Here is a 12,390-nt window from a genome sequence, read left to right as displayed (position 1 = left end):
TGTCTTCTTCTGTATTCTTTTCCCTTGTTTCAGTTAGCTGTTACCCAATATCCATCTGAAACTCTCAACAATCTCTGGTTTATTAAACCTATCCCAGACCCTACTCCTTAATTTCCTAGATTTTTGCAATTTCTCCAGTCTTAATTTATAATCAATAAATTGTGGTTTGCCCCAGTCCATATTCATCTACTGTTCTACCTTCCATTCCTTTCCCTACTTTCGAATTCCAGTCCTCTATAACATTTTCCCTTTCCTCGCTATCTGAATAATTTCTTTTATCTCACCACACATTTCTTCAATCTCTTTATTATCTGCAGAGCTAGTTAACATAAAGACTTGCACTACTGTGACAGGTGTTGGCTTCATGTCTATCTTGGCTACAATAATGCATTTACTCTGCTAATTGTACAGCTTACCTACATTTCTGTTTTCTTCCTTATTATTAGACCTAATCCTACAGTACTCCTGTTTTATGTTGTGTTTATCATCCTATACTCACATGACCAGAAGTCCTGTTCATCCTGGGAGCAGACTTCAGTAACCCCCCACTACATCTAACTTCAAGAAATCTGTTTTCTGTTTTACATGATCTAACCAACCTGCCCAGTTAAGGGATTTAACATTTCATGCTGGCCTGTAGTTTGCCAGTTTTGTTTTTCCTGATGATGACATCCACCTGGAGATACGAAAGGGGAGATATTTTAGCTCCAGAATATTATACCCAAGAGGATATCACCATCATTTAACTGTACATTAGCGCTGTATGCCCTTGGGAAACTAACAGCTGTAGTTTCCCCTGGCTTTTAACCAAATCAATCACCCACACTGATGCCCATCCAACTACTGTAAAGGCTGCCATCTCTCTTCAGAAATCACACCTTTATTTGGCCTATCAACAGATATCCCTCAATTGTGGTGGCAACTATGGCACAGCTTTCTGTATCAATGAGGCATGAAAGCCACCCCAATCACAGGAAGACCCATGATTCAGTTGGGGGAAGAATGTACTAGCCAATAGTAGTACTCCTTAATTCATGTGGGAATGGAAGAGTGCAAAATAGACTAATTAAAAATAATTTTACTTGCACAACATATTCTGTTTGGACCTAGATAGTTAATTTCAGTTAGACTACACAATTACAAAACCGTTAATACATTTCCACAATTATAACTGATATAAGAAAATACTAATAAAATTGAAATGCTCATTGTAGAAGACGAATGGGGTAACCATGCAGTCTGAGGCGCCTTGTCATGGCCCAAGCGGCTCCCCCCATTGGACATCTGAGTCCTCCCTCTCAGGCAGGTGTGTTGTCCTTAGCGTAAGTTAGTTTAAGTTAGGTTAAGTAGTGTGTAAGCTTAGGGACCGGTGACCTCAGTACAAATTGAAAAAAAAAAATTCATTGCAGAAATGAAAAATGTCACAGTCCTGTTACTGTTATCTGAAACAAATGTGACAATGTGTGGTGGATTCTGATGGGACTGTTCAAGGATATGTTGCTACCAAAATTTGTCTGCAGCATCATCTTACTTCAGACAGGTGTCCGCAGATAGCATTTGTAAATGTCGGCTTGGTGGTGCCTCTTGCTAGTTGTTGTTGTTGTGGTCTTCAGTCCTGAGACTGGTTTGATGCAGCTCTCTATGCTACTCAATCCTATGCAAGCTTCTTCATCTCACAGTACCTACTGCAACCTACATCCTTCTGAATCTGCTTAGTGTAGTCATCTCTTGATCTCCCTCTACAGTTTTTACCCTCCACACTGCCCTCCAATACTAAATTGGTGATCCCTTGATGCCTCAGAACATGTCCTACCAATCGATTCCTTCTTCTGGTCAAGTTGTGCCACAAACTTCTTTTCTCCCCAATCCTATTCAATACTTCCTCATTAGTTATGTGATCTACCCATCTAATCTTCAGCATTCTCCTGTAGCACCACATTTCGAAAGCTTCTATTCTCTTCTTGTCCAAACTATTTATCGTCCAAGTTTCACTTCCATACATGGCTACACTCCATACAAATACTTTCAGAAATGACTTCCTGACACTGAAATCTATACTCGATGTTAACAAACTTCTCTTCATCAGAAACGCTTTCCTTGCCATTGCCAGTCTACATTTTATATCCTCTCTACTTCAACCATCATCAGTTATTTGGCTCCCCAAATAGAAAACTCCTTTACTACTTTAAGGTCTCATTTCCTAGTCTAATTCCCTCAGCATCACTCGACTTAATTCGACTACATTCCATTATCCTCATTTTGCTTTTGCTGATGTTCATCTTATATCCTCCTTTCAAGACACTATCCATCCCGTTCATCTCCTCTTCCAAATCCTTTGCTGTCTCTGACAGAATTACAATGTCATCGGCGAACCTCAAAGTTTTCATTTCTTCTCCATGCATTTTAATACCTACTCCGAACTTTTCTTTTGTTTCCTTCACTGTTTGCTGAATATACAGATTGAATAACATTGGGGAGGGACTGCAACCCTGTCTCACTCCCCTCCAAACCACTGCTTACCTTTCATGTCCCTCGACTCAACTGCCATCTGGTTTCTGTACAAATTGTAAATAGCTTTTCGCTCCCTGTATTTATGCCTGCCACCTTCAGAATTTGAAAGAGAGTATTCCAGTCAACATTGTCAAAAGCTTTCTCTAAGTCTACAAATGCTAGAAACGTAGGTTTGCCCTTCCTTAATCTAGCTTCTAAGATAAGATGTAGGGTCAGTATTGCCTCACGTGTTCCAACATTTCTACGGAATCCAAACTGATCTTCCCCGAGGTCGGTTTCTACTAGTTTTTCCATTCGTCTGTAAAGAATTCACGTTAGTATTTTGCAGCTGTGGCTTATTAAACTGATTGTTCGGTAATTTTCACATCTGTCAACACCTGCTTTCTTTGGGATTGGAATTATTATATTCTTCTTGAAGTCTGAGGGTACGTCGCCTGTCTCATACATCTTGCTCACCAGATGGTAGAGTTTTGTCAGGACTGGCTCTCCCAAGGCCGTCAGTAGCTCTAATGGAATGTTGTCTATTCCAGGGACCTTGTTTCGACTCAGGTCTTTCAGTGCTGTGTCAAACTCTTCACGCAGTATCGTATCTCCCATTTCATTTTCATCTACATACTCTTCCATTTCCATAATATTGTCCTCAAATACATCGCCCTTGTATAGACCCACTATATACTCCTTCCACCTTTCTGCTTTCCCTTCTTTGCTTAGAACTGGGTTTCCATCTGAGCTCTTGATGTTCGTACAAGTGGTTCTCTCATATCTCCAAAGGTCTCTTTAATTTTCCTGTAGGCAGTATCTATCTTAGCCCTAGTGAGATAAGCCTCTACATCCTTACACTTGTCCTCTAGCCATCCCTGCTTAGCCATTTTGCACTTCCTGTCGATCTTATTTTTGAGATGTCTGTATTCCTTTTTGCCTGCTTCATTTACTGCATTTTTATATTTTCTCCTTTCATCAATTTAATTCAATATTTCTTCTGTTACCCAAGGATTTCTACTAGCCCTCGTCTTTTTACCTACTTGATCCTCTGCTGCCTTCACTACTTCATCCCTCAAAGCTACCCATTCTTCTTCTACTGTACTTCTTTCCCCCATTCCTGTCAATTGCTCCCTTATGCTCTCCCTGAAACTCTGTACAACCTCTGGTTCTTTTAGTTTATCCAGGTCCTATCTCCTTAAATTCCCACCTTTTTTACTAGTTATATATTGCTAATTACACCTTTGGAGACTTTTCTGCTGAAAGTAATTGTTTATACTTTCATACACCTTTCTTTGCATCTGTATTGGCAGTAGCAATTCTTCGTTAGTGTTACAAATAAACAAATGTGGAAAATTTGGGCGAATGAACAAAATACCAAATTTTGGTTATTTGTGTGAACAAGCACCTCAACCATTGATGCCAGAACCCTCTCTCAAGTTTCCTTTAAATATGCACATAATTTTCCACAAGATCAAGATTTTTCCTACATATTAATATTTTTTAATAATCGTGCAAGGGAACTGAGTAATTACAAGCCTAATAAAATATCTAATTTACTGAACCTATATCGATTTTACTTGTCAAATCGAAAATAAGATGTCTGGATTGTGATGTTTCAGATGGGCGCTGGTTAACTTAGACAAACAGCATTCCTGTCCCTTCGCTTGTAAGGGACTGCAACTGTGCCAAGTGTTACATTACCTATTCGATTCCTCTTCTTTGTCTGTGCATAACTCAGTACTGAATAACTCCTTCATGACTCCATATTTGAATTAGGTAAAGCTAGTACCGATTCTGAGAGTTTTCCTAAGTTAGGAAATTTCAGTTTATCACTAAAGTCTTTAACATTAGTTGTAGCCCACCCGGTTGGTCGTGCGGTCAACCTCACGGCTTTCCGGATGGGAAGGAGCGCCGATCCTCGGCACTAATACGCTCGGCGGATTTGTGTCTAGGTCCGGTGAGCCGGCCAGTCTGTGGATGGTTTTTAGGCGGTTTTCCATCTGCCTCGGCAAATGCGAGCTGAATCCCCTTATCCCACCTCAGCTACACTATGTCGACGATTGCTGCGCAAAAAAGTTCTCCATGTACACGTACACCACCATTACTCTGCCATGCGCACTCGTCTGGTGTGATACATACCCTGGGGGGTCCACTGGAAGCCGAACCGCACAATAACCCTGGGTTTGGTGTTGGGCGGCGGAGGGGTGAAGTGGACTGCGGTAGTCGTCGTGGGGTTGTGGACCAGTGCGGCTGCGGTGGGAATGGAGCCTCTCCATCGTTTCTAAGTCCCCAGTTAACATAACATAACATTAATTGTAAAGTGCCATATTTCATCTGTCTCCATTCCCATTAAATCACTCGTCTTCTGTTTACCAAGACACATTATTTCCACTGACAAATTTACTGAAATGTTTAGTTAAATGTCACACATCTGCCAGCCCAGACCCATCCTAACCCAGTGCTACAGTAAGGCTTGCCAATTTCATTTCTTAATACACTGGATCCCAATCTGGCAAGAATGTTGCATTGATTTCATCAACACGAGAAGCAGGTAGCTCCTTTAGCAATGTTTCACACTTGCATCCTAACTATACTGCACTTTAGGGAAGTAATTTTCCAGTACAACATGGATGATGAATTTCAATTTCTTGCAGCACTTTTACTGGAATAATGTTATGGTCGGTTTCTTTACGAACTTTAATACAATTTTCTGCTAGGGATCGAATAAGAAGTTTTCCACTCTGGAAGAGGGCATTGAAACTGCTTAGAAGATTAAGAGCATATTTGAGAAACAAGAGATAAGATTTGGTGTAATGGTTATTTAGATCACCCAAGATAAAATCAATATTTTTTAGTTCTTCTTAAAATGCAGCTACATTAAAAAAAAAGCACTGTAATGAAGAGCAGTAATCAGTTACACGGTATACGCATTGGTGCATTAATAACCGTCTTGTAGTTTCTGATTTCAGTATCCTATTCTTTTCCATACTCATATATTCTTGGATCTCAATCAACTGGACACAGTGATTGGAACTATGAGACAAGTGTGAAGCTATATTTCTTAGAAGTCGTTCTGGTACATGAGCGAGTTTTCACAAGATTTACTAACTACAAAGGCTAATGAATGATAAATGCACTGCATTATAATAACACAATTTACCTTAAGTTTAAGCTGAGAATCAAAAAATTTCTTACAGTAACTATTATGTTGGCACCATCACACAATGGTTGTATGCAAATAAATGAAATAAATATTGGGATGGCCTTTGCAAGCAATTATTCTTTGAACACGACATAAAATTTATTTGCAGCACAGTATCTACAGAGAATCCAACTCGCATAAGCGTATCATGCCTAGGGATGTGGGTATCCAATCTTGCAGTTAAAAAAATCAAAATCTGACTGTGACATACAAGTGAAGTTTGCAAACAAAACATCGCTGTTACTTTGTGTACCTCGCAGTGAAGTACGTTTGTTATATTTGAGATAACATTTCATCCACAGTTATCTTTATCTCTTCATTTTCTGTCGCATTTTGATCACAGGAAACACAGCACAAACTGCCGAGAAAAAAAGCGGATCTATAGCAGACAGCTCCAGCAGTCAGACAACATTTGGACACGAGAACGTGCGTCAGATGTGCGTTCCCTCTACTGCTTTTTGTGAATGCGCTTTTGTTCCCGTGCAGCGGCGACTGCGTACGAGGAAAGAGACATGGTGTAGAAATACCCAGATTTTTATTCGAATAGTCCTTAGAAGCGGCACTTACCTATCATCTTTAAATTTAAGCGTGCTTTCTTTCTAGTCAACAGACATTGTTGCACACAAATCGCTTCTCAGCATTAACCTCACCACACTATAGAACCATGCATGGGCCCTATCCGCCTGTCGTCTGCTGAAAATCGCGAAGATTCCAATCAAAGGAAATTTCTTGGAAATTACATATGGGTAAATGCACTACTGGAAATTCATGCACATGCCCAAATTTGAATAAAAAAACGGCATCATCATATGGAAGCTTCTTAGAAAATGCACAATTACAGAGCCGACTTCTAGATTCGGCTGTGGTAGTGCGCTATTGCACCCACCAAAGATATTTCAACTCATGCACAGCTGCGAAAGATCTTTGACACGGCGAGCGTCTGAATTTCCACTTGTATATCTGTGGGATTTGTTTATGCTTGAATGTGAAGCGTGTGTGAATTCTGTGCATGAAGCGGGTTGAAAATGTCGTCTACGGACTTCTACATCCGTTATTACGTTGGCCATAAAGGTAAATTCGGTCATGAATTCCTGGAATTCGAATTTAGGCCGGATGGGAAACTACGATATGCAAATAACTCAAATTACAAGAACGATACTATGATAAGAAAAGAAGCATATGTGCACAATTGTGTTATGGAAGAGCTAAAACGCATTATTCATGACTCGGAGATAATGCAGGAAGATGATTCGTTGTGGCCGCAGCCCGACAGAGTTGGAAGACAGGAGCTGGAAATTGTCATTGGCGATGAGCACATCTCCTTCACGACTTCGAAGACTGGGTCATTGGTTGACGTTAACCAGTCGAGAGACCCCGAAGGACTGCGCTGTTTTTACTATCTAGTGCAAGACCTCAAGTGTTTGGTATTTTCACTGATCGGTCTTCACTTTAAAATTAAGCCCATATAGACGGCTTACATCATATCATGTGCTGTCTCGGAACGACGGGCAGTTTTATAGAACTGTCGCATTGCTTGTAATCTGTTATTTAAATGATTTATAAACCAACAAGAAACGACTTCTCAGTGAATTTCTAGTTTTATTGTGATTGTAAAATACTTTTTTGTATTTGAAATAAATATGACAGACTTGAAGCAGCTGGAAGTATAGTGTGAAATTATTTCTAAATCTGGTACTGGTGTTGACATTACACGTATACATTATTGTTATCTATCTGTGTGGTGGTTTAATAAATACTGATTATTGATATTGTGTAGTCATTTCACGATCACCGGAATGGATAGCTTTTTCTGTGTGTAGCTACACCGGCCGGTATTTGGGAATTCTCCCGTAAATACACGTTGAAAATCAGATGGCAACATATTATTTGCTAGAAAATAACTTACAAATGGAGTCCAAAATTTGATAGGTGCATAGTCTTAACTTTAGATGTCTAAACTCTGTTGGGTAGATTGCTCACAATAATTTGAATTGCGACTCTTCCAACAGCAGTCCGTCGTTAGTTGCTCTGCATTTTGAGGCGTATAAAGTTTTTTAATTTTGTGACTGGATTTCAGGGGCAATGTTAACTTAGTTGTTTATTTTCGTAAATGTGACACAAAATGGGGGAAACCCAAGCTAGTAATGAAAATCGCGATCACTTGCAGAAAAAAACGACGTGGTAACATGGCAAAGAATGGCAGAAGAAACGTGAAACAGTTCCTGGTGCATTTAGGCTATAAGGCTGCAATTCCTTCTCGAAACTGGAATTACTGATGTGTGTTGGGTACATGGAAAAAGAAACTGGTTGGCCAACTCCATGGAAATGTATAATATGTGACCTGACCATCTCATTACTCCAGTTTCTCTCCAGTGATGAGGTATTATTTCGTGAAAGCTTGCAAAACTAGTCATATTTCCGTGGCGTATTATTGTAATTCCTAGTATATGCAGTATACCCGTTCTAATAAGGTAATACCGTTTATGTTTTACCTTTTTCCAGAATATGCTAGATTGTACACACGTGCAGGTCTGTTTAATACTATATATATCCAGGGTGTTATGGTGTCCCTCTCTCCCTCCTCAGACTCTTGATTGTGGTCAGATTGATTTGGGGGGGGGGGGGGGTCTCTTTAAGTGTTAGGTCACTGTAACCTATTGCTCTTTAATGTTTGTGTGCTAAATATGCTTTTTAATATAACTAATACCCATATTTATCATTTTATTTACGTTTGTTATTTTCAACAAGCAATTTACCATGCCTCGTATTCCCTTACTGAGGATTGGATTCAACACTGGCATATATTGACCTTTTAATTGGTACTACAGCATTTTGCAATGTGCGTAGCAGTGTGGATATTTCAGTGATGCAGATGTATCATGGTTTGCATTTGTTTACTTTGAATTTGGATGGTCTGAGGATCACACATGAATGCACCAAAGTGAGTGTGTTTACTAAGTGCTTTTATTATTTTACCTGCTGTCACTTGGTAGGTCCACATGAGATTGCCTCATATTTTGTTACAAGTAACTTCTACATAATTACTTATGTCTTCTTTCTTAACATAGTGCCATATTTTCTTGACTTACTTGTCTGCTTTTTTCCCTTAACTCTGTGTGTGCTGAAGTAGTAAGACAAAACATCCCAGATAGGACATTGCATGTTTGACTCACTCAAAGCTAAAATGTTATTGAATGAAATTTATAACAAGTAATTTCCAGACTGTGATAGTACAGAACCCGGATTGTTGGGGGAGAGGTTGTTTTTATTAGTATTTTTATTTTTAGTAAGTTCAGTTATAGAACACAATATAATCTTGTCTTGCAGCTTTTAATTTGTGTGTCCTCTACTGTTTTACATAAAAAAGAAATTGGACCAGCAATCAACTGCACAAGTTTTCAATCGCAGACAAGAATTGTAAATTAATATTAGAATGTTTTGATATAATGTTAGATTGAAAAATCACAATATTTCTTTGCAGCAAAACACGGCTCAGGAACTGAGTTTTTAACTTTATAATTCTCAGAGTTTTACGCACTTCATCGGCGTTGAGGATAAAATTGTGATTTATTTTTATCATTACCATTTTAATTTATTTATTTGTTCCAAGAATCGTTTTCAGAACATTGTTTGTATACAATCAAAATCCATAATAAGATATATGGACATACTACGTTGCCTCTACACATGATAGCAGTAGTTACTGAGTGATGCATAAGATTGTACTTACTGTGCTTATGGGTAGTTCAGCTTGTCCATATGTGTTTATATTATAATTGTGTTTGAAGATTTTTTTTCTTTTTTTCAAGATACTACGTCATGTCAAATTAAGTATTTCAAATATATACAAACAAGGCAGAATCAATATTTTGAAACTTTTAAAGAGGAGGTTATCACCTCAATAGTCTTTTTCTGTATTTTAATTTTTTTTACATTATGTCTCTCCAAAAATTAAATTATTCCGTACATCGGTTGTGATTGTATACTACTGCGGTATATAGTCATCCCTGATGAGCAGGTAGTATTTTGAATAAGAATCCTAGCAGCATGGGTAAGTGTATTCTGTTTTTTTATTTAGATTGCTCAGACGCACCTCCCACTTCTGTTTTTCCTATGTGTATGTGCTTAAAAATTTTGTATGACTCAACATGAGACATTTTTCCCATCAATGGTGAAAATAGGGTTTGCAGCATGGACATTTTGTATGATGTGAAAATTAACTGCCACAGTTTTTGCAGAATTTATGATGAGCCTTTTGGTCTGGAACAACTGTGCTAAGCTACGCATAACCAATGTTGTGTTTTCCTGCAGTTTTCTCTCACTGTGTGATTTTATTAGAATACTAGTGCCATCTGCAAAGAGTACTGTGGTTCCATCATGTGTTTCATCAGTCAAGTTTTTTACATACAGCAGAAATACGAGGGGTCCCTGAATAGACCTTTGCTGTGCTCCATACATATCTTTTTCACCCATCATTACTGGATAAACTAGATTTTTTTTGTGTTTCTTTGTCTTTGTATTTTATTTCTGTTATCTGTTGTTCAGGTATCATTGGATCCATGTTTTAGATTGGCCACTAATTCATTCCATTATTACTGAACTTATGCAAGAAAATGTCATGATCAGTAAAATCAAAGGCTTTGCTAAGATCAAGAAATATTCCAGGTAGATGTGGCTTATCATCCACTGCTTTTAGTTTAATGTAACTGGACAGACAACTCATCAAGCAGTGGCAGGAGAAAACATATTTTAAGGGTATTATGTATGCAAGCTTTTGGAGCCAATGGTTCCTCCTTCTGGCATGAGGGTAGAAGGGGGAAGGGAGAGGGTGAAGGAAAAGGGCTGATGAGGTTTAGGGAAAGGCATAGAATTTGGACAAATCGTCTGGAACTCTCAGTTCAAGGGGGACTCACTGGACAGGATGAGAAGGAAAGACTGATTGTTGGGGACTGCAGTGCGCAAGATTTGAAAACCTGAGAGCTTGATTTTCCGGTTCTGAACCCATGTTGTGAGTTATATATTAACCTTACTTTCTGTAAGAAGGCAGTTAATCTTTTAAAGGAACATTTTTTCCAAAATTTTGCTGATGCCTGACAAAACAGAAACCGGCATATTACTTTTGAAGTTTTTTGAATATTTGGAAATACACCGCTCTCAAATGATAAATTTACTATTTGTGCTACTGGTTCGACAATAAATGTTGCACTAGCTTTGATGATAGCATCAGGTAGCTTATCAGCACCCCCTTTGTGTCTACTAGGCAATCATTTACATTTTTTTTAGAATTGATCAGATGTCAGTAGATAAGTAAACAATGTATGTGCATGATTTTTTTTTTTAAATCTAACTGTACATTCTTAGTCTCCAGTTGTTTGTCTTGATGTGTATTTATCAACTGGTGTGCTGTGTTTGAGAAATAACGATTGGATGTAGTAGCCATGTGTCTGGGATCAGTTAGTTATTGAATTTCATAATCTACTCTATATTACTGTGATTAACTGTCCTTGCACCCATTTCTCTTCTCATAATTTGTCAGGCTGCTTTAGTTTTATTCTCAGAATTAGACAGTATTTTGTTATTTTCTATTTTTTAAGTAACTTTTGTTAAGTATTAATTTGTAACTTTTGAAATAGGTAAAAAATATATTTTGACATGATATCCAGAAAATATAAAAATGCAGTAAATGAAGCAGGCAAAAAGGAATACAGACGTCTCAAAAATGAGATCGACAGTAAGTGCAAAATGGCTAAGCAAGGGTGGCTAGAGGACAAATGTAAGGATGTAGAGGCTTATATCACTAGGGCTAAGATAGATACTGCCTACAGGAAAATTAAAGAGACCTTTGGAGATAAGAGAACCACTTGTATGAACATCAAGAGCTCAGATGGAAACCCAGTTCTAAGCAAAGAAGGGAAGGCAGAAAGGTGGAAGGAGTATATAGAAGGTTTATGGAAATGGAAGAGGATGTAGATGAAGACGAAATGGAAGATAAGACACTGCATGAAGAGTTTGACAGAGCACTGAAAGACCCGAGTCGAAACAAGGCCTCCGGAGTAGACACCATTCCATAGGAACTACTGACGGCCTTGGGAGAGCCAGTCCTGACAAAACTCTACCACCTGGTGAGCAAGATGTATGAGACAGGCGAAATACCCTCAGACTTCAAGAAGAATATATTAATTCCAATCCCAAAGAAAGCAGGTGTTGACAGATGTGAAAATTACCGAACTATCAGTTTAATAAGTCACAGCTGCAAAATACTAATGCGAATTCTTTACAGACGTATGGAAAAACTAGTAGAGGCCGACCTCGGGGAAGATCAGTTTGGATTCTGTAGAAATGTTGGAACATGTGAGGCAATACTGACCCTACATCTTATCTTAGAAGCTAGATTAAGGAAGGGCAAACCTATGTTTCTAGCATTTGTAGACTTAGAGAAAGCTTTTGACAATGTTGACTGGAATACTCTCTTTCAAATTCTGAAGGTGGCAGGGGTAAAATACAGGGAGCGAAAGGCTATTTACAATTTGTACAGAAACCAGATGGCAGTTGAGTCGAGGGACATGAAAGGTAAGCAGTGGTTGGGGAGGGAGTGAGACGGTTGTAGCCCTCCCTGATGTTATTCAATCTGTATATTGAGCAAGCAGTGAAGGAAACCAAAGAAAAATTCGGAGTAGGTATTAAAATCCATGGAG

At 38.6% G+C, this 12,390-nt stretch overlaps 1 protein-coding gene across 1 annotated transcript; it reads left to right on the top strand.

The window, feature by feature from the left end:
• The first annotated feature begins 6,641 nt into the window (after positions 1-6,641).
• LOC126339912 (protein mago nashi) lies at positions 6,642-7,359 on the top strand. Its single transcript, XM_050001672.1, has one exon. It carries the CDS (start codon positions 6,721-6,723, stop codon positions 7,162-7,164), a length of 444 nt encoding a protein of 147 aa, XP_049857629.1. The 5' UTR covers positions 6,642-6,720; the 3' UTR covers positions 7,165-7,359.
• The last annotated feature ends 5,031 nt before the right edge of the window (positions 7,360-12,390 follow it).

This window comes from Schistocerca gregaria, chromosome 1 (assembly GCF_023897955.1).
Source record: "Schistocerca gregaria isolate iqSchGreg1 chromosome 1, iqSchGreg1.2, whole genome shotgun sequence".
Taxonomy (NCBI): Eukaryota; Metazoa; Arthropoda; class Insecta; order Orthoptera; family Acrididae; genus Schistocerca; species Schistocerca gregaria.
Note: the sequence above shows the minus strand (reverse complement) of the source record. Positions and strands in the feature narration are given on the sequence as shown.